We start from the raw sequence: 21,861 nt of genomic DNA on the forward strand, positions 1-21,861 counted from the left end.
AGATTCCACTGAGAAGCATATTCCCCCGAGGAGCAGATTTCCCCCAAGGAGCAGATTCCCCTGAGGAGCAGATTCCCCTGAGAAGCAGATTCTCCCAAGGAGCAGATTTCCCAGAGGAGCAGATTCCCTTGAGAAGCAGATTCCCGTGAGGAGTAGATTCCCCTGAAAAGCAGATTCCCCTGAGGAGCAGATTCCCCCAAGGAGCAGATTCCCTGAGGAGCAGATTCCCCTGAGAACCAGATTCCCATGAGGAACAGATTCCGCTGAGGAGCATATTCCCCCGAGGAGCAGATTCACCTGAGAAGCAGATTCTCCTGAGGAGAAGATTCCTCTGAAAAGCAGATTCCCATGAGGAGCAAATTCTAGAGGAGCAGATTCCCCTGAGAAGCAGATTCCCATGAGGAGCAGATTCCCCTGAGGAGCAAATTTGCATATTCCCCTGTGGAGCAGATTCTCCTGAGTAGCATATTCCCAGAGGAGCAGATTCCCATGAGGAGCAGATTCCCTTAAGGAGCAGATTCCCCTGAGGAGCAGTTTCCCCCAAGGAGCAGATTCCCCTGAGAAGCAGATTCCCCTGAGGAGCAGATTCCCATGAGAAGCAGATTCCCCTGAGATGCAGATTCCCATGAGGAGCAGATTCCCCCGAGGAGCATATTCCCCTGAGGAGCAGTTCCCCCGAGAAGCAGATTCCCCCGAGGAGCAGATTCCCCCGAGAACCAGATTCCCATGAAGAGCAGATTCCGCTGAGGAGCATATTCCCCCGAGGAGCAGATTACCCTGAGAAGCAGATTCCCCTGAGGAGCAGATTCCCCTGAGGAGCAGATTCACCTGAGAAGCAGATTCCCATGAGGAGCAAATTCCCCTGACGAGCAGATTCTCCTGAGAAGCAGGTTCCCATGAGGAACAGATTCCGCTGAGGAGCATATTCCCCTGAGGAGCAGATTCTCCCGAGGAGCAGATTCACCTGAGAAGCAGATTCTCCTGAGGAGAAGATTCTCCTGAGAAGCAGATTCCCATGAGGAGCAAATTCCCCTGAGGAGCAGATTCCCCTGAGAAGCAGATTCCCATGAGGAACACATTCCCCTAAGGAGCAGATTTACATATTCTCTATTCCCCTGAGTAGCATATTCCCCCAAGGAGCAGATTCCCCCGAGGAGCAGATTCCCTTGTGGAGCAGATTCCCCTGAGGAGCAGATTCCCCTGAGAAGCAGATTCCCCTGAGGAGCAGATTCCCCTGATGAGCAGATTCCCTGATCCCCTGAGAACCAGATTCCCATGAGGAGCAGATTCCCCTGAGGAGCATATTCCCCCAAGGAGCAGATTCCCCTGAGAAGCAGATTCCCCTGAGGAGAAGATTCTCCTGAGAAGCAGATTCCCCTGAGGAGCAGATTCGACCGAGGAGCAGATTCCCCGAGGAGCAGATTCCCCGAGGAGCAGATTCTCTTGAGTAGCATATTCCCTCGAGGAGCAGATTCCCCTGAGGAGCAGATTCCCCTGAGAAGCAGAGTCCCCTGATGAGCAGATTCCCTGAGGAGCAGATTCCCCTGAGAACCAGATTCCCATGAGGAGCAGATTCAGCTGAGGAGCATATTCCCCCGAGGAGCAGATTCCCCTGAGGAGCAGATTCCCCTGAGAAGCAGATTCCCATGAGGAGCAGATTCCCCCAAGGAGCATATTCCCCCGAGGAGCAGATTCCCCTGAGGAGCAGATTCTCCTGAGAAGCAGATTCCCCTGAAGAGCAGATTTGCATATTCTCCTGTGGAGCAGATTCCCCTGAGTAGCATATTCCCCCAAGGAGCAGATTCCCATGAGGAGCAAATTCTCCTGAGGAGCAGATTCCCCTGAGGAGCAGTTTCCCCCAAGGAACAGATTCCCCTGAGAAGCAGATTCCCCTGAGGAGCAGATTCCCATGAGGAGCAGATTCCCCTGAGACGCAGATTCCCATGAGGAGCAGATTCCCCGAGGAGCATATTCCCCTGAGGAGCAGTTCCCCCGAGAAGCAGATTCCCCCGAGGAGCAGATTCCCCCTAGACCCAGATTCCCATGAGGAGCAGATTCTTCTGAGGAGCATATTCCCCCGAGGAGCAGATTCCCCTGAGAAGCAGATTCCCCTGAGGAGCAGATAGATTCTCCTGAGAACCAGATTCCCATGAGGAACAGATTCCGCTGAGGAGATTATTCCCCCGAGGAGCAGATTCACATGAGAAGCAGATTCCCCTGAGGAGAAGATTCCCCTGAGAAGCAGATTCCCATGAGGAGCAGATACCCCTAAGGAGCAGATTTGCATATTCCCCTGTGGAGCAGATTCCCCTGAGTAGCATATTCCCCCAAGGAGCAGATTCCCCCGAGGAGCAGATTCTCCTGTGGAGCACATTCCCCTGAGGAGCAGATTCCCCTGAGAAGCAGATTCCCCTGAGGAGCAGATTCCCCTGATGAGCAGATTCCCTGAGGAGCAGATTCCCCTGAGAACCAGATTCCCATGAGGAGCAGATTCCCCTGAGGAGCATATTCCCCCGAGGAGCAGATTCCCCTGAGAAGCAGATTCCCCTGAGGAGAAGATTCTCCTGAGAAGCAGATTCCCCTGAGGAGCAGATTCTACTGAGGAGCAGATTCCCTGAGGAGCAGATTCCACCGAGGAGCAGATTCCCCTGAGGAGCAGATTCCCCGAGGAGCAGATTACCCCGAGAAGTAGATTCCCCTGAGAAGCAATTCCCCTGAGGAGCAGATTCCCCTGAGGAGCAGATTCCCCTGAGAACCAGATTCCCATGAGGAGCAGATTCAGCTGAGGAGCATATTCCCCCGAGGAGCAGATTCCCCTGAGAAGCAGATTCCCCTGAGAAGCAGATGTCCCTGAGGAACAGATTCCCCTGAGGAGCAGATTCCCCCAAGGAGCATATTCCTCTGAGGAGCAGATTCCCATGAGGAGCAGATTCCCCTGAGGAGCAGATTCCACTGATGAGCAGATTCCGCTGAGGAGCATATTCCCCCGAGGAGCAGATTCCCCTGAGGAACAGATTCCCCTGAGAAGCAGATTCCCCTGATGAGCAGATTCCCTGAGGAGCAGATTCCCCTGAGAACCAGATTCCCATGAGGAGCAGATTCAGCTGAGGAGCATATTCCCCCAAGGAGCAGATTCCCCTGAGAAGCAGATTCCCCTGAGAAGCAGATGCCCCTGAGGAGCAGATTCCCCTGAGGAGCAGATTCCCCCGAGGAGCATATTCCCCCGAGGAGCAGATTCCCCTGATGAGCAGATTCCACTGAGGAGCATATTCCCCTAAGGAGCAGATTCCCCTGAGTAGCATATTCCCCGAGGAGCAGATTCCCCCGAGGAGCAGATTCCCCTGAGGAGCAGATTCCCCTAAGAAGCAGATTCCCATGAGGAGCAGATTCCTATGAGAAGCAGATTCCCCTGATTAGCGGATTCCCCAGAGGAGCAGATTCCCCTAAGAAGCAGATTCCCATGAGGAGCAGATTCCCATGGGGAGCAGATTCCCCTGAGAAGCACCCTGTGGAGCAGATTCCCTTGAGGAGCAGATTCCCCTGAGGAGCTGATTCCCCTGAGAAGCAGATTTCCATGAGGAGCAGATTCCCCTGAGGAGCAGATTTCCCTGAGAAGCAGATTCCCCTGAGGAACAGGTTTTTCCTGAGAAGCAGATTCCCCTGAAGAGAAGATTCCCCTGAGAAGCAGATTCCCATGAGGAGCAAATTCCCCCGAGGAGCAGATTCTCCCGAGGAGCAGATTTCCCCTGAGAAGCAGATTCCCCTGAGAATCAGATTCCCCTGAGGAGCATATTCCTCCAAGTAGCAGATTCTCCTGAGGAGCAGATTCCCCTGTGGAGCAGATTCCCCTGAGGAGCAGATTCCCCTGAGAAGCAGATTCCCAAGAGGAACAGATTTTCCTGAGAAGCAGATTCCCCTGAGAAGATTGCTCTGAGAAGCAGATTCCCTTGAGAAGCAGATTCTCATGAGGAGCAATTTCCCCTGAGGAACAGATTCCTTCGAGGAGCAGATTTCCCCCGAGAAGCATATTCCCCTGAGAATCAGATTCCACTGAGAAGCATATTCCTCCGAGGAGCAGATTTCCCCCAAGGAGCAGATTCCCCTGAGGAGCAGATTCCCCTGAGAAGCAGATTCCCCTGAGGAGCAGATTTCCCAGAGGAGCAGATTTCTCTGAGAAGCAGATTCCCATGAGGAGCAGATTCCCCCGAGGAGCAGATTCCCCTGAGGAGCAGATTCCCCTGAGAAGCAGATTCCCATGAGGAGCAGATTCCCCTGAGGAGCAGATTTGCATATTCTCCTGTGGAGCAGATTCCCCTGAGTAGCATATTCCCCCAAGGAGCAGATTCCCATGAGGAGCAAATTCCCCTGAGGAGCAGATTCCCCTGAGGAGCAGTTTCCCCCAAGGAGCAGATTCCCCTGAGAAGCAGATTCCCCTGAGGAGCAGATTCCCATGAGAAGCAGATTCCCCTGAGACGCAGATTCCCATGAGGAGCAGATTCCCCCGAGGAGCATATTCCCCTGAGGAGCAGTTTCCCCCGAGAAGCGGATTCCCCCGAGGAGCAGATTCCCCCTAGAACCAGATTCCGATGAGCAGATTCTTCTGAGGATTATATTCCCCCGAGGAGCAGATAGATTCTCCTGAGAACCAGATTCCCATGAGGAACAGATTCCACTGAGGAGATTATTCCCCCGAGGAGCAGATTCACCTGAGAAGCAGATTCCCCTGAGAAGCAGATTCCCATGAGGAGCAAATTCCCCTGAGGAGCAGATTCCCCTGAGAAGCAGATTCCCATGAGGAGCAGATACCCCTAAGGAGCAGATTTACATATTCCCCTGTGGAGCAGATTCCCGAGTAGCATATTCCCCCAAGGAGCAGATTCCCCCGAGGAGCAGATTCCCCTGTGGAGCACATTCCCCTGAGGAGCAGATTCCCCTGAGAAGCAGATTCCCCTGAGGAGCAGATTCCCCTGATGAGCAGATTCCCTGAGGAGCAGATTCCCCTGAGAACCAGATTCCCATGAGGAGCAGATTCCCCTGAGGAGCATATTCCCCCGAGGAGCAGATTCCCCTGAGAAGCAGATTCCCCTGAGGAGAAGATTCCCCTGAGAAGCAGATTCTCCTGAGGAGCAGATTCCACTGAGGAGCAGATTCCCCGAGGAGCAGATTCCACTGATGAGCAGATTCCCCTGAGGAGCAGATTCCCCCGAGGAGCAGATTCCCCCGAGAAGCAGATTCCCCTGAGAAGCAATTCCCCTGAGGAGCAGATTCCCCTGAGGAGCAGATTCCCCTGAGAACCAGATTCCCATGAGGAGCAGATTCAGCTGAGGAGCATATTCCCCCGAGGAGCAGATTCCCCTGAGAAGCAGATTCCCCTGAGAAGCAGATGCCCCTGAGGAGCAGATTCCCCTGAGGAGCAGATTCCCCCGAGGAGCATATTCCTCTGAGGAGCAGATTCCCATGAGGAGCAGATTCCCCTGAGGAGCAGATTCCCCTGATGAGCAGATTCCGCTGAGGAGCATATTCCCCTGAGGAGCAGATTCCCCTGAGGAGCAGATTCCCCCGAGGAGCAGATTCCCCTGAGGAGAAGATTCCCCATAGAAGCAGATTCCCCTGAGGAGCAGATTCCCCTGATGAGCAGATTCCCTGAGGAGCAGATTCCCCTGAGAACCAGATTCCCATGAGGAGCAGATTCCGCTGAGGAGCATATTCCCCCGAGGAGCAGATTCCCCTGAGAAGCAGATTCCCCTGAGGAGAAGATTCCCCTGAGAAGCAGATTCCCCTGAGGAGCAGATTCCCCCGAGGAGCATATTCCCCCGAGGAGCAGATTCCCATTAGGAGCAGATTCCCCTGAGGAGCAGATTCCCCTGAGGAGCAGTTTCCACCAAGGAGCAGATTCCCCTGAGAAGCAGATTCCCCTGAGGAGCAGATTCCCCTGAGACGCAGATTCCTATGAGGAGCAGATTCCCCCGAGGAGCATATTCCCCTGAGGAGCAGTTTCCCCCAAGGAGCAGATTCCCCCGAGAAGCAGATTCCCCCGAGGAGCAGATTCCCATGAGGAGCAGATTCCCCCGAGGAGCAGATTCCCATGAGGAGCAGTTTCCCCCGAGAAGCAGCACAGCTCATAAACGTCTGCCTTTAAATAGACCAGAAGCCCTTACTAAGGGGCAGGGGCATTAAAGTGTATTATTGCACAGGCACTTAATAGAAGGATGGGGTCCGTGGTAGCACCTCATGCCATTGCGTCTCCACAGCCAACACTGGTTACCAACTGACCTTCCAGCGTCCCACCCTACGACCCCACATCCCTCCGTGCCACCACCATGCCAGGTGCTCTTGCCATGCGGGCATGAACCCACGCAGGTCCCCAAACAGCTCCCACTTCCTAGCACACACAGCCACCCGTCCACGGCATGCTCAGCCGTCGCCCTCGGACCCGGGTCTCCTGAACACCTAGAGACATGCCCGCACACAGAAGCAACTTCTTCTGATGTGTGAGGCAACCACGCTGTGGGGACAGCTAGCGTGCTCTCCTCTCCTCACTGCACGTCTTGTAGGCCTCCAAGCTATATCACATACCTCGCCTCCCCGAGCAGCCATCTGAATGAACTCGGGAGGGGGGGCTCCAAGCTATATCACATACCTCGCCTCCCCGAGCAGCCATCTGAATGAACTCGGGGAGTGGGGGGGCTCCAAGCTATATCACATACCTCGCCTCCCCGAGCAGCCATCTGAATGAACTCTGGGGGAGGGGGGGCTCCAAGCTATATCACATACCTCGCCTCCCCGAGCAGCCATCTGAATGAACTCTGGGGGAGGGGGGCCTCCAAGCTATATCACATACCTCGCCTCCCCGAGCAGCCATCTGAATGAACTCTGGGGGAGGGGGGGCTCCAAGCTGTATCACATACCTCGCCTCCCCGAGCAGCCATCTGAATGAACTCGGGGAGTGGGGGGGGGGCTCCAAGCTATATCCCATACCTCGCCTCCCCGAGCAGCCATCTGAATGAACTCTGGGGGAGGGGGGCTCCAAGCTATATCACATACCTCGCCTCCCCGAGCAGCCATCTGAATGAACTCTGGGGGAGGGGGGGCTCCAAGCTATATCACATACCTCGCCTCCCCGAGCAGCCATCTGAATGAACTCTGGGGGAGGGGGGGCTCCAAGCTATATCACATACCTCGCCTCCCCGAGCAGCCATCTGAATGAACTCTGGGGGAGGGGGGGCCTCCAAGCTATATCACATACCTCGCCTCCCCGATCAGCCATCTGAATGAACTCTGTGGGAGGGGGGCCTCCAAGCTATATCACATACCTCGCCTCCCCGAGCAGCCATCTGAATGAACTCTGGGGGAGGGGGGGCTCCAAGCTATATCACATACCTCGCCTCCCCAAGCAGCCATCTGAATGAACTCAGGGTGGGGGGGGCTCCAAGCTATATCACATACCTCGCCTCCCCGAGCAGCCATCTGAATGAACTCGGGGAGTGGGGGGGGGGCTCCAAGCTATATCACATACCTCGCCTCCCCGAGCAGCCATCTGAATGAACTCTGGGGGAGGGGGGCTCCAAGCTATATCACATACCTCGCCTCCCCGAGCAGCCATCTGAAAGAACTCGGGGAGGAGGGGCTCCAAGCTATATCACATACCTCGCCTCCCCGAGCAGCCATCTGAATGAACTCGGGGAGTGGGGGGGGGCTCCAAGCTATATCACATACCTCGCCTCCCCGAGCAGCCATCTGAATGAACTCTGGGGGAGGGGGGGCTCCAAGCTATATCACATACCTCGCCTCCCCGAGCAGCCATCTGAATGAACTCTGGGGGAGGGGGGCCTCCAAGCTATATCACTAACCTCGCCTCCCCGAGCAGCCATCTGAATGAACTCTGGGGGAGGGGGGGCCTCCAAGCTATATCACATACCTCGCCTCCCCGAGCAGCCATCTGAATGAACTCTGGGGAAGGGGGGGCTCCAAGCTATATCACATACCTCGCCTCCCCGAGCAGCCATCTGAATGAACTCTGGGGGAGGGGGGGCTCCAAGCTATATCACATACCTCGCCTCCACGAGCAGCCATCTGAATGGACTCTGGGGGAGGGGGGGCTCCAAGCTATATCACATACCTCGCCTCCCCGAGCAGCCATCTGAATGAACTCTGGGGGAGGGGGGCCTCCAAGCTATATCACATACCTCGCCTCCCCGAGCAGCCATCTGAATGAACTCTGGGGGAGGGGGGGCTCCAATCTATATCACATACCTCGCCTCCCCGAGCAGCCATCTGAATGGACTCTGGGGGAGGGGGGCCTCCAAGCTATATCACATACCTCGCCTCCCCGAGCAGCCATCTGAATTAACTCTGGGGGAGGGGGGGCTCCAAGCTATATCACATACCTCGCCTCCCCGAGCAGCCATCTGAATGAACTCTGGGGGAGGGGGGGCTCCAAGCTATATCACATACCTCGCCTCCCCGAGCAGCCATCTGAATGAACTCAGGGGGTGGGGGGGGCTCCAAGCTATATCCCATACCTCGCCTCCCCGAGCAGCCATCTGAATGAACTCGGGGGTGGGGGGGGGGGGTCCAAGCTATATCACATACCTCGCCTCCCCGATCAGCCATCTGAATGAACTCTGGGGGAGGGGGGCTCCAAGCTATATCACATACCTCGCCTCCCCGAGCAGCCATCTGAATGAACTCGGGGGGTGGGGGGGGGCTCCAAGCTATATCCCATACCTCGCCTCCCCGAGCAGCCATCTGAATGAACTCGGGGGTGGGGGGGGGCTCCAAGCTATATCACATACCTCGCCTCCCCGAGCAGCCATCTGAATGAACTCTGGGGGTGGGTGGGGGGGCTCCAAGCTATATCCCATACCTCGCCTCCCCGAGCAGCCATCTGAATGAACTCGGGGGGTGGGGGGGGCTCCAAGCTATATCCCATACCTCGCCTCCCCGAGCAGCCATCTGAATGAACTCTTGAGTGGGGGTGGGGGGGGCCTCTGCTTTTCATTTAGGCCCGCATTGTATAGCAGGCGTCTTGGTTTGGGGGAACTAGGTTTCCCATTTCCTGCTAAATGGCCATGGTGTGGCATTGCTTCCGGGCAGCCCAGCGTTCTGCTTTCACTAGAGGGCCAGCATCTCCAATCCCCCGACCCCAGCCTCTCTAGTGGATGCCAAGTGAGATGCAAAGTTTGGGCTCCAGCGCCAAGGATTAACCAGAAGCAGCCACTAATCCAAAGAGAGAACCCAGCTGGTGCCCCATGAGGCAAGACTCTGGGACCAGCAGTCAAGTTAACACATATGTTTGGCTGAGCCCAGTAGCACCAGCACCCAGTCTATGGCCTTCTGGCCACCGTTCATCTCACAAAGCCCCCTTCTGGGTCCCCTTTCTCTAATTCCCTCCTTTGAGACAGCCCCCCTCCCCCTCAGGACCTACTTCCCTCCCTAGTGCGGCATGTCCCCAAAGGTTTGCCCGCTGTGCTGGGAAAGCTTGCGTGGCCGTGCCCGCTTCCATAGGCAACTCTGCCTCTTCAGCTTCTTACTGGTATTTTTTGTGACTAGGTCAGAGGTTTCTTCCAGAAGGGCTGAAAATTGCCAGGCAGCAGAGGAGGTCCCAGTTTTAATGAGGTTGTTGGCACGGGCGATGGTGCCAGCGGTGCCTCGCTACACCATAGGGACATTTGGCGACAGAGAGACATACATGTAGTGCACATGTAAACCACGGGTCGGAATTAACATGAATACATCGTCACAAACAGTCACTTGCTGAGCATCGGGGTGGGACGGGTAGAATGTCTGGGGGGATACAGTGCTGGTCATTGGGCCGGCTCTCGGCGGATCCGAGATCCGGCACCAGAAATGGAGCCGGATCTCGGGATCCAGCCAGAGTCAGCCGCCCAAGACTATGAACCGTGCTGGAACGACGGCAGCATTGCCATTTACCACGGCTTTGGCGCTGGTGTGTGATGCACAATGCTCGCTACATACATGTACAGCTGATTCCTTTCACTTGTACATGTAGTGAGCAGTGTGCATTACACACCAGTGCCAGAGCCGGCGGTAAAAGGCAACGCTGCCGTCGCAGGCGTGTTTTTTTTTTTTTAAAGTATTCCAGCATTGCTGGATCCACACTACGAGCCCCGCTCCCTCTAGACCACGCCCCTTGGGCACCCACCCCACCCAAACCCCTCCCCTGCCCCGGCCCTTGAGTTGTGGGATCCCCCACCACATTTTTTCCATTTCCACCACTGGGGGGATATAGAGGGTGCCCCTTCTTTGGCCAGCAGCTGGACCTTGACCCTGGTCCTACATACTTCCAATGAGTGAGTTGCTTTGGTCGCAGGCTGGAAAACATTCCAGGGGTGAGGGGCAACGAGAGGAGAGGAGTGGGAGGGCGAGGTGGTGAAGGTTGAGGAGCAGACAGCTTGAGTAGGAGGGTAGAGGGAGTGGAAATCAGCTGGGCACACCCTAGTTTGCTGGCACAACTGGACACATTTTTCGGCACAGTGATGCCCATGTCCTCTTAGACATCTGACCTTTTTCTCATCTAAAAACTTTGTTTTAACCATTTGCATAAGTTACAATATGAAACTTATTAAGAACTTATAAATAGCACTGCTGGCACCCTAAAAGCTTACTGTATTATGAAGAAAAATCCCTGAAAAGAGTGTATATTTTGAAATGAGCAGAGTCGTCAATTGCACTGGTCCTCCCCCCACCCCAGAGCCTCCACTTGTGGCCACCATTGATGGTTGCATCCAATAGCCCTTTGGATCGTTCACTTGCCCTTCCCCCCCACAGAGCCTACACTTATGACCACCACTGATGGTTGCATCCAGTAGCCCCGTTTGGATCATTCGCTTGTTCCCCCCGCCCCCGCAGAGCCTCCACTTGTGACTACTATTGATGGTTGCATCCAATAGCCCTTTGGATCGTTCACTTGTCCCCCCCACAGAGCCTACATTTATGACCACCACTGATGGTTGCATCCAGTAGTCCCGTTTGGATCATTCGCTTGTTTCCCCCGGCCCCCCACCGCAGACCCTCCACTTGGGACCACCATTGATGGTTGCATCCAGTAGCCCTTTGGATCATTCGCTTGTTCCCCCCGCCCCCGCAGAGCCTCCACTTGTGGCCACCATTGATGGTTGCATCCAGTAGCCCTTTGGATCATTCGCTTGTTCCCCTCCCCACCCCCGCAGAGCCTCCACTTGTGACCACCACTGATGGTTGCACCCAGTAGCCTTTTGGATCGTTCGCTTGCCCCCCCACCCGCAGAACCTCCACTTGTGGCCACCACTGATGGTTGCATCCAGTAGCCCTTTGGATCATTCGTTTGTTCCCCTCCCCCCGCATCGCCTCCACTTGTGGCCACCACTGATGGTTGCATCCAGTAGCCCTTTGGATCGTTCATTTGCCCCCCCCCCCCACAGAGCCTCCACTTGTGGCCACCACTGATGGTTGCATCCAGTAGCCCTTTGGATCGTTCGCCTGTTCCCATGCACGACTGTGGTTTGTTCTGGTGGATAAGCCATGAGTGTTTCTGAGATGTTCCGGCTGGGGTTTGTGACTAGACTCCTTGCTTGGTGTTTCCTAAGTGTGAAGACCAGAAGGTGGAAGCCTTGTATGAAGCGTTGAAGAAAGCCGGAGACTGCTTCGTCAGCGGCATCCCAACCGTAATCTCTCTCTCCCTGCACTCCTCTGACAGCTACATCGGCTTCTTCATCAACGATGGCCCCGCCGAGGTCCTCAAGTGCTTCGCCCGGGCTTTCGCGACAGAGGTTTCCATACTGACAGGTACACCTGATTCACTTTGCCAAATAAAGGTCCAAGTCAACACAGAGGGAATGCCGTAAACCCATAGGGAAATGGAGAAGACATAACACAATGTATCAGTCTACACTTGGATGGGATAGTTATGAAAATCTAGACTTTTGCCAAATTTGTGCCTATTGTTTGAGAAATTGATGACAAATTCCAAAAGAAGGAGGGCGGGTCTGTGGCAGAAACTCAAGAACTGTCCAACTGCACTTTATAAACATCCCTGCTGAACTTCATTCAGTTGCTCTTCTTTCAGCTGTGCTTCCTTCGCTGCACTTCCTTCAACTGCACTTCCTTCAGTTGCTCTTCCTTCAGCTGCACTTCCTTCCGCTGCACTTCCTTCCGCTGCAGTTCCTTCAGTTGCTCTTCCTTCAGCTGCTCTTCCTTCAGCTGCACTTCCTTCAGCTGCACTTCCTTCATCTGCTCTTCCTTCAGCTGGACTTCCTTCCGCTGCGCTTCCATCAGCTGCACTTCCTTCAGCTGCACTTCCTTCCGCTGCACTTCCTTCAGCTGCACTTCCTTCAGTTGCTCTTACTTCAGCTGCTCTTCCTTCAGATGCTCTTCCTTCAGCTGTTCTTCCTTCCACTGCACTTCCTTCAGCTGCACTTCTTTCAGCTGCTCTTCCTTCAGCTGCTCCTCCTTCAGCTTCACTTCCTTCAGCGGCACTTCCTTCAGCTGCACTTCCTTCAGTTGCTCTTCCTTCAGTTGCTCTTCCTCAGCTGCACTTCCTTCAGTTGCTCTTCCTTCAGCTGCACTTCCTTCAGTTGCTCTTCCTTCAGTTGCTCTTCCTTCAGCTGCACTTCCTTCCACTGCACTTCCTTCAGCTGCACTTGTTTCAGCTGCTCTTCCTTCAGCTGCTCCTCCTTCAGCTTCACTTCCTTCAGCGGCACTTCCTTCAGCTGCACTTCCTTCAGTTGCTCTTCCTTCAGTTGCTCTTCCTCAGCTGCACTTCCTTCAGTTGCTCTTCCTTCAGCTGCACTTCCTTCAGTTGCTCTTCCTTCAGTTGCTCTTCCTTCAGTTGCACTTTCTTCAGCTGCTCTTCTTTCAGTTGCTCTTCCTTCAGCTTCTCTTCCTTCAGCTGCACTTCCTTCAGCTGCTCTTCCTTCAGCTGCACTTCCTTCTGCTGCACTTCCTTCAGCTGCACTTCTTTCAGTTGCTCTTCCTTCAGCTGCTCTTCCTTCAGCTGCACTTCTTTCAGCTGCTCTTCCTTCAGCTGCTCCTCCTTCAGCTGCACTTCCTTCAGCTGTTCTTCCTTCAGCTGCACTTCCTTCACCTGCTCTTCCTTCAGCTGCTCATCCTTCAGTTGCACCTTTCAGCTGCTCTTCCATCAACTGCACTTCTTTCAGTTGCTCTTACTTCAGCTGCACTTCCTTCCGCTGCGCTTCCATCAGCTGCACTTCCTTCAGCTGTGCTTCCTTCTGCTGCACTTCCTTCAGCTGTTCTTCCTTCAGTTGCACTTCCTTCAGCTGCACTTCCTTCAGATGCTCTTCCTTGAGCTGCTCTTCCTTCAGTTTCTCTTCCTTCAGCTGCACTTCCTTCCACTGCACTTCCTTCAGCTGCACTTCTTTCAGCTGCTCTTCCTTCAGCTGCTCCTCCTTCAGCTGCACTTCCTTCAGCTGCTCTTCCTTCAGCTGCACTTCCTTCACCTGCTCTTCCTTCAGCTGCTCTTCCTTCAGTTGCACCTTTCAGTTGCTCTTCCTTCAGCGGCACTTCCTTCAGCTGCACTTCCTTCAGTTTATCTTCCTTCAGTTGCTCTTCCTCAGCTGCACTTCCTTCAGTTGCTCTTCCTTCAGCTGCACTTCCTTCAGTTGCTCTTCCTTCAGTTGCTCTTCCTTCAGTTGCACTTTCTTCAGCTGGAATTCTTTCAGTTGCTCTTTCTTCAGCTTCTCTTCCTTCAGCTGCACTTCCTTCAGCTGCTCTTCCTTCAGCTGCACTTCCTTCTGCTGCACTTCCTTCAGCTGCACTTCTTTTAGTTGCTCTTCCTTCAGCTGCTCTTCCTTCAGCTGCACTTCGTTCAGCTGCTCTTCCTTCAGCTGAACTTCCTTCAGCTGCTCTTCCTTCAGCTGCTCTTCCTTCAGTTACTCTTCCTTCAGCTGCACTTCCTTCTGCTGCACTTCCTTCAGCTGCTCTTCCTTCAGCTGCACTTCCTTCTGCTGCACTTCCTTCAGCTGCACTTCTTTCAGTTGCTCTTCCTTCAGCTGCTCTTCCTTCAGCTGCACTTCTTTCAGCTGCTCTTCCTTCAGCTGCTCCTCCTTCAGCTGCACTTCCTTCAGCTGCTCTTCCTTCAGCTGCACTTCCTTCACCTGCTCTTCCTTCAGCTGCTCATCCTTCAGTTGCACCTTTCAGCTGCTCTTCCATCAACTGCACTTCTTTCAGTTGCTCTTACTTCAGCTGCACTTCCTTCCGCTGCGCTTCCATCAGCTGCACTTCCTTCAGCTGTGCTTCCTTCTGCTGAACTTCCTTCAGCTGTTCTTCCTTCAGTTGCACTTCCTTCAGCTGCACTTCCTTGAGCTGCTCTTCCTTGAGCTGCTCTTCCTTCAGTTTCTCTTCCTTCAGCTGCACTTCCTTCCACTGCACTTCCTTCAGCTGCACTTCTTTCAGCTGCTCTTCCTTCAGCTGCTCCTCCTTCAGCTGCACTTCCTTCAGCTGCTCTTCCTTCAGCTACACTTCCTTCACCTGCTCTTCCTTCAGCTGCTCTTCCTTCAGTTGCACCTTTCAGTTGCTCTTCCTTCAGCGGCACTTCCTTCAGCTGCACTTCCTTCAGTTTATCTTCCTTCAGTTGCTCTTCCTCAGCTGCACTTCCTTCAGTTGCTCTTCCTTCAGCTGCACTTCCTTCAGTTGCTCTTCCTACAGTTGCTCTTCCTTCAGTTGCACTTTCTTCAGCTGGACTTCTTTCAGTTGCTCTTCCTTCAGCTTCTCTTCCTTCAGCTGCACTTCCTTCAGCTGCTCTTCCTTCAGCTGCACTTCCTTCCGCTGCACTTCCTTCAGCTGCACTTCTTTTAGTTGCTCTTCCTTCAGCTGCTCTTCCTTCAGCTGCACTTCGTTCAGCTGCTCTTCCTTCAGCTGAACTTCCTTCAGCTGCTCTTCCTTCAGCTGCTCTTCCTTCAGTTACTCTTCCTTCAGCTGCACTTCCTTCAACTGCTCGTCCTTCAGCTGCACTTCCTTCACCTGCTCTTCCTTCAGCTGCTCATCCTTCAGTTGCACCTTTCAGTTGCTCTTCCTTCAGCGGCACTTCCTTCAGTTGCTCTTCCTTCAGTTGCTCTTCCTCAGCTGCTCTTCCTTCAGTTCCTCTTCCTTCAGTTGCTCTTCCTCCAGCTGCACTTCCTTCAGTTGCTCTTCCTTCAGTTGCTCTTCCTTCAGTTGCACTTTCTTCAGCTGCACTTCTTTCAGTTGCTCTTCCTTCAGCTTCTCTTCCTTCAGCTGCACTTCCTTCCGCTGCACTTCCTTCAGCTGCACTTCTTTCAGTTGTTCTTCCTTCAGCTGCTCTTCCTTCAGCTGCACTTCCTTCAGATGTACTTCCTTCAGATGCACTTCCTTCTGTTGCTCTTCCTTCAGTTGCTCTTCCTTCAGCTGCACCTCCTTCAGTTGCTCTTCCTTCAGTTGCACTTCCTTCAGCTGCACCTCTTTCAGTTGCTCTTCCTTCAGCTGCTCTTCCTTCAGCTGCACTTCCTTCAGCTGCTTTTCCTTCAGCTGCTCTTCCTTCAGCTTTACTTCCTTCCTCTGCACTTCCTTCAGCGGCACTTCTTTCAGTTGCTCTTCCTTCAGCTCCTCTTCCTTCAGTTGCACTTCCTTCAGCTGCACTTCCTTCAGCTGCACTTCCTTCTGCTGCACTTCCTTCAGCTGCACTTCTTTCAGTTGCTCTTCCTTCAGTTGCTCTTCCTTCAGCTGCTCTTCCTTCAGCTGCACTTCCTTCAGCTGCACTTCCTTCAGCTGCACTTCTTTCAGTTGCTCTTCCTTCAGCTGCTCTTCCTTCAGCTGAACTTCCTTCAGTTGCTCTTCCTTCAGTTGTTCTTCATTCAGCTGCACTTCCTTCAATTTCTCTTCCTTCAGTTGCACTTCCTTCAGCTGCACTTCTTTCAGTTGCTCTTCCTTCAGCTGCTCTTCCTTCAGCTGCACTTCCTTCATATGCACTTCCTTCCGCTACCCTTCTTTCAGTTGCTCTTCCTTCAGTTGCTCTTCCTTCAGCTGCTCTTCCTTCAGCTGCACTTCCTTCAGCTGCACTTCCTTCAGCTGCACTTCTTTCAGTTGCTCTTCCTTCAGCTGCACTTACTTCAGCTGAACTTCCTCCAGTTGCTCTTCCTTCAGTTGCTCTTCATTCAGCTGCACTTCCTTCAGTTTCTCTTCCTTCAGTTTCACTTCCTTCAGCTGCACTTCTTTCAGTTGCTCTTCCTTCAGATGCTCTTCCTTCAGCTGCTCTTCCTTCAGTTGCTCTTCCTTCCACTGCACTTCCTTCAGCTGCACTTCCTTCAGCTGTGCTTCCATCAGCTGCACTTCCTTCAGCTGCACTTCCTTCTGCTGCACTTCCTTCAGTTGCTCTTCCTTCAGCTGCTCTCCCTTCAGCTGCACTTCCTTCAGCTGCTCTTCCTTCAGCTGCACTTCCTTCAGCTGCTCTTCCTTCACCTGCACGTCCTTCAGGTGCTCTTTCTTCAGCTGCTCTTTATTCAGCTGTGCTTCCTTCAGATGCACTTCCTTCAGCTGCACTTCTTTCAGTTGCTCTTCCTTCAGGTGCTCTCCCTTCAGCTGCACTTCCTTCAGCTGCACTTCCTTCAGCTGCGCTTCCTTCAGATGCAGTTCCTTCAGCTGCACTTCCTTCAGATGCTCCTCCTTCAGCTGCACTTCCTTCAGCTGCACTTCTTTCAGTTGCTCTTCCTCCAGCTGCTCTTCCTTCAGCTGCACTTCCTTCAGCTGCGCTTCCTTCAGATGCACTTCCTTCAGCTGCTCCTCCTTCCGCTGCACTTCCTTCAGTTGCTCTTCCTTCAGTTGCTCTTCCTTCAGCTGCTCTTCCTTCAGCTGCACTTCCTTCAGCTGCACTTCTTTCAGTTGCTCTTCCTTCAGGTGCACTTCCTTCAGCTGAACTTCCTCCAGTTGCTCTTCCTTCAGTTGCTCTTGATTCAGCTGCACTTCCTTCAGTTTCTCTTCCTTCAGTTGCACTTCCTTCAGCTGCACTTCTTTCAGTTGCTCTTCCTTCAGCTGCTCTTCCTTCAGCTGCTCTTCCTTCAGTTGCTCTTCCTTCCACTGCACTTCCTTCAGCTGCACTTCCTTCAGCTGTGCTTCCATCAGCTGCACTTCCTTCAGCTGCACTTCCTTCTGCTGCACTTCCTTCAGTTGCTCTTCCTTCAGCTGCTCTTCCTTCAGCTGCACTTCCTTCAGCTGCTCTTCCTTCAGCTGCTCTTCCTTCACCTGCACTTCCTTCAGGTTCTCTTTCTTCAGCTGCTCTTTCTTCAGCTGTGCTTTCTTCAGCTGCTCTTTCTTCAGCTGCGCTTCCTTCAGGTGCTCTTTCTTCAGATGCACTTCCTTCAGCTGCACTTCTTTCAGTTGCTCTTCCTTCAGCTGCTCTCCCTTCAGCTGCACTTCCTTCAGATGCACTTCCTTCAGCTGCACTTCCTTCAGCTGCTCCTCCTTCAGCTGCACTTCCTTCAGCTGCACTTCCTTCAGCTGCTCCTCCTTCAGCTGCACTTCTTTCAGTTGCTCTTCCTTCAGCTGCGCTTCCTTCAGCTGCGCTTCCTTCAGATGCACTTCCTTCAGCTGCACTTCCTTCAGCTGCGCTTCCTTCAGATGCACTTCCTTCAGATGCACTTCCTTTAGCTGCACTTCCTTCAGCTGCTCCTCCTTCAGCTGCACTTCTTTCAGTTGCTCTTCCTTCAGCTGCGCTTCCTTCAGATGCACTTCCTTCAGATGCACTTCCTTCAGCTGCACTTCCTTCAGCTGCTCCTCCTTCAGATGCACTTCTTTCAGGTGCTCTTCCTTCAGCTGCACTTCCTTCAGCTGAACTTCCTCCAGTTGCTCTTCCTTCAGTTGCTCTTCATTCAGATGCACTTCCTTCAGTTTCTCTTCCTTCAGTTGCACTTCCTTCAGCTGCACTTCTTTCAGTTGCTCTTCCTTCAGCTGCTCTTCCTTCAGCTGCACTTCCTTCAGCTGCACTTCCTTCAGTTGCTCTTCCTTCAGCTGCTCTTCCTTCAGCTGCACTTCCTTCAGCTGCTCTTCCTTCAGCTGCACTTCCTTCAGCTGCTCCCCCTTCAGCTGCACTTCCTTCAGATGCACTTCCTTCAGCTGCACTTCCTTCAGCTGCTCTTCCTTCAGCTGCTCTTCCTTCAGTTGCTCTTCCTTCCACTGCACTTCCTTCAGCTGCACTTCCTTCAGCTGTGCTTCCATCAGCTGCACTTCCTTCAGCTGCACTTCCTTCTGCTGCGCTTCCTTCAGTTGCTCTTCCTTCAGCTGCTCTTCCTTCAGCTGCACTTCCTTCAGCTGCTCTTCCTTCAGCTGCACTTCCTTCAGCTGCTCTTCATTCACCTGCACTTCCTTCAGGTGCTCTTTCTTCAGCTGCTCTTTCCTCAGCTGCGCTTCCTTCAGGTGCTCTTTCTTCAGCTGCTCTTTCTTCAGCTGCACTTCCTTCAGGTGCTCTTCCTTCAGATGCACTTCCTTCAGCTGCACTTCTTTCAGTTGCTCTTCCTTCAGCTGCCCTCCCTTCAGCTGCACTTCCTTCAGATGCACTTCCTTCAGCTGCACTTCCTTCAGCTGCTCCTCCTTCAGCTGCGCTTCCTTCAGCTGCACTTCCTTCAGCTGCTCCCCCTTCAGCTGCACTTCTTTCAGTTGCTCTTCCTTCAGCTGCTCTTCCCTCAGCTGCGCTTCCTTCAGATGCACTTCCTTCAGCTGCACTTCCTTCAGCTGCTCCTCCTTCAGCTGCACTTCCTTCAGCTGCACTTCTTTCAGTTGCTCTTCCTTCAGCTGCACTTCCTTCAGCTGCACTTCCTTCAGATGCACTTCCTTCAGCTGCACTTCCTTCAGCTGCTCCTCCTTCAGCTGCACTTCCTTCAGCTGCACTTCTTTCAGTTACTCTTCCTTCAGCTGCTCTTCCTTCAGCTTCACTTCCTTCAGCTGCACTTCTTTCAGCTGCAATTCCTTCAGCTGCTCCTCCTTCAGAGGCACTTCCTTCAGCTGCACTTCCTCCAGCTGCTCCTCCTTCAGCTGCACTTCCTTCAGCTGCACTTCTTTCAGTTGTTCTTCCTTCACCTGCTCTTCCTTCAGCTGCACTTCCTTGAGCTGCACTTCCTTGAGCTGCACTTCGTTCAGCTGCTCTTCCTTAAGCTGAACTTCATTCAGCTGCTCCTCCTTCAGCTGCACTTCTTTCAGCTGAACTTCCTTCAGCTGCTCTTCCTTCAGCTGCACTTCCTTCAGCTTAGCTTCCTTCAGCTGTGCTTCCTTCAGCTGCTCTTCCTTCAGCTGCACTTCCTTCAGTTTCTCTTCCTTCAGCTGCTCTTCCTTCAGTTTCTCTTCCTTCAGCTGCTCTTCCTTCAGCTTCACTTCCTTCAGCTGCTCTTCCTTCAGCTGCGCTTCCTTCAGATGCACATCCTTCAGCTGCTCTTCCTTCAGATGCACTTCCTTCAGCTGCTCCTCCTTCCGCTGCACTTCCTTCAGCTGCTCCTCCTTCAGCTGCACTTCCTTCAGCTGCACTTCTTTCAGTTGCTCTTCCTTCAGCTGCTCTTCCTTCAGCTGCACTTCCTTCAGCTGCTCTTCCTTTAGCTGCACTTCCTTCAGCTGCTCTCCCTTCAGCTGCACTTCCTTCAGCTGCACTTCCTTCAGCTGCTCCTCCTTCAGCTGCACTTCCTTCAGCTGCACTTCCTTCAGCTGCTCCTCCTTCAGCTGCACTTCTTTCAGTTGCTCTTCCTTCAGCTGCGCTTCCTTCAGCTGCGCTTCCTTCAGATGCACTTTGTTCAGCTGCACTTCCTTCAGATGCACTTCCTTTAACTGCACTTCCTTCAGCTGCTCCTCCTTCAGCTGCACTTCTTTCAGTTGCTCTTCCTTCAGCTGCGCTTCCTTCAGATGCACTTCCTTCAGATGCACTTCTTTCAGTTGCTCTTCCTTCAGCTGCACATCCTTCAGCTGAACTTCCTCCAGTTGCTCTTCCTTCAGTTGCTCTTCATTCAGCTGCACTTCCTTCAGTTTCTCTTCCTTCAGTTGCACTTCCTTCAGCTGCACTTCTTTCAGTTGCTCTTCCTTCAGCTGCTCTTCCTTCAGCTGCTCTTCCTTCAGTTGCTCTTCCTTCCACTGCACTTCCTTCAGCTGCACTTCCTTCAGCTGTGCTTCCATCAGCTGCACTTCCTTCAGCTGCACTTCCTTCTGCTGCACTTCCTTCAGTTGCTCTTCCTTCAGCTGCTCTTCCTTCAGCTGCACTTCCTTCAGCTGCTCTTCCTTCAGCTGCACTTCCTTCAGCTGCTCTTCATTCACCTGCACTTCCTCCAGGTGCTCTTTCTTCAGCTGCTCTTTCCTCAGGTGCTCTTTCTTCAGCTGCTCTTTCTTCAGCTGCACTTCCTTCAGGTGCTCTTCCTTCAGATGCACTTCCTTCAGCTGCACTTCTTTCAGTTGCTCTTCCTTCAGCTGCCCTCCCTTCAGCTGCACTTCCTTCAGATGCACTTCCTTCAGCTGCACTTCCTTCAGCTGCTCCTCCTTCAGCTGCGCTTCCTTCAGCTGCACTTCCTTCAGCTGCTCCTCCTTCAGCTGCACTTCTTTCAGTTGCTCTTCCTTCAGCTGCGCTTCCCTCAGCTGCGCTTCCTTCAGATGCACTTCCTTCAGCTGCACTTCCTTCAGCTGCTCCTCCTTCAGCTGCACTTCCTTAGCTGCACTTCTTTCAGTTGCTCTTCCTTCAGCTGCACTTCCTTCAGCTGCACTTCCTTCAGATGCACTTCCTTCAGCTGCACTTCCTTCAGCTGCTCCTCCTTCAGCTGCACTTCCTTCAGCTGCACTTCTTTCAGTTGCTCTTCCTTCACCTGCTCTTCCTTCAGCTGCACTTCCTTGAGCTGCACTTCCTTGAGCTGCACTTCGTTCAGCTGCTCTTCCTTCAGCTGAACTTCATTCAGCTGCTCCTCCTTCAGCTGCACTTCCTTCAGCTGAGCTTCCTTCAGCTGCGCTTCCTTCAGCTGCTCTTCCTTCAGCTGCACTTCCTTCAGTTTCTCTTCCTTCAGCTGCTCTTCCTTCAGTTTCTCTTCCTTCAGCTGCTCTTCCTTCAGCTTCACTTCCTTCAGCTGCTCTTCCTTCAGCTGCGCTTCCTTCAGATGCACATCCTTCAGCTGCTCTTCCTTCAGATGCACTTCCTTCAGCTGCTCCTCCTTCCGCTGCACTTCCTTCAGCTGCTCCTCCTTCAGCTGCACTTCCTTCAGCTGCACTTCTTTCAGTTGCTCTTCCTTCAGCTGCTCTTCCTTCAGCTGCACTTCCTTCAGCTGAACTTCCTTCAGCTGCTCTTCCTTCAGCTGCACTTCCTTCAGATGAGCTTCCTGCAGATGCACTTCCTTCAGCTGCTCTTCCTTCAGCTGCACTTCCTGCAGTTTCTCTTCCTTCGGCTGCTCTTCCTTCAGTTTCTCTTCCTTCACCTGCTCTTCCTTCAGCTGTGCTTCCTTCAGATGCACTTCCTTCAGCTGCTCTTCCTTCAGTTGCTCTTCCTTCAGCTGCTCTTCCTTCAGCTGCTCTTCCTTCAGCTGCTCTTCCTTCAGTTTCTCTTCCTTCAGCTGCTCTTCCTTCAGCTGCGCTTCCTTCAGATGCACTTCCTTCAGCTGCTCTTCCTTCAGCTGCACTTCCTTCAGTTTCTCTTCCTTCAGCTGCTCTTCCTTCAGTTTCTCTTCCTTCAGCTGCTCTTCCTTCAGCTGCACTTCCTTCAGCTGCTCTTCCTTCAGCTGCACTTCCTTCAGCTGCACTTCCTTCAGCTGCACTTCCTTCAGCTGAACTTCCTTCAGTTGCTCTTCCTCCTGCTCCTCTTCCTTCAGCTACTCTTCCTTCAGCTGCTCTTCCTTCAGCTGCTCTTCCTTCAGTTTCTCTTCCTTCAGCTGCTCTTCCTTCAGC

At 53.2% G+C, this 21,861-nt stretch overlaps 2 protein-coding genes across 5 annotated transcripts in view; one reads left to right on the forward strand and one right to left on the reverse strand.

Moving 5' to 3' along the window:
* UBASH3A (ubiquitin associated and SH3 domain containing A) overlaps positions 1 to 21,861 on the forward strand; it is a 368,437-nt gene that overhangs the window by 137,728 nt on the left and 208,848 nt on the right. For all 4 annotated transcript variants that reach the window (XR_011283382.1, XM_069635649.1, XM_069635648.1 and 1 more), the window contains exon 4: positions 11,589 to 11,787. Coding sequence is in view for 3 of the 4 variants with exons in the window: in XM_069635649.1 (XP_069491750.1) it covers positions 11,589 to 11,787 (199 nt within the window). In the remaining variant the exon portion in view is untranslated. The remainder of the gene's footprint in view (positions 1 to 11,588; positions 11,788 to 21,861) is intronic.
* Positions 12,343 to 21,861, reverse strand: part of LOC138526491 (trichohyalin-like) — a 46,931-nt gene continuing 37,412 nt past the window's right edge. Inside the window, exons 9-20 of the mRNA XM_069637319.1 lie at positions 20,757 to 21,629; positions 20,083 to 20,640; positions 19,633 to 19,980; positions 18,898 to 19,515; positions 18,148 to 18,720; positions 17,443 to 17,865; positions 17,053 to 17,385; positions 16,093 to 16,950; positions 15,733 to 15,930; positions 15,072 to 15,645; positions 14,198 to 14,462; positions 12,343 to 12,565 (exon numbers count right to left, since the gene is read on the reverse strand). Coding sequence (XP_069493420.1) covers positions 12,343 to 12,565; positions 14,198 to 14,462; positions 15,072 to 15,645; positions 15,733 to 15,930; positions 16,093 to 16,950; positions 17,053 to 17,385; positions 17,443 to 17,865; positions 18,148 to 18,720; positions 18,898 to 19,515; positions 19,633 to 19,980; positions 20,083 to 20,640; positions 20,757 to 21,629 — 5,844 coding nt within the window. The remainder of the gene's footprint in view (positions 12,566 to 14,197; positions 14,463 to 15,071; positions 15,646 to 15,732; positions 15,931 to 16,092; positions 16,951 to 17,052; positions 17,386 to 17,442; positions 17,866 to 18,147; positions 18,721 to 18,897; positions 19,516 to 19,632; positions 19,981 to 20,082; positions 20,641 to 20,756; positions 21,630 to 21,861) is intronic.

Source organism: Ambystoma mexicanum, chromosome 7p (genome assembly GCF_040938575.1).
Source record: "Ambystoma mexicanum isolate Mex_15411 chromosome 7p, UKY_AmexF1_1, whole genome shotgun sequence".
NCBI classification, from domain to species: domain Eukaryota; kingdom Metazoa; phylum Chordata; class Amphibia; order Caudata; family Ambystomatidae; genus Ambystoma; species Ambystoma mexicanum.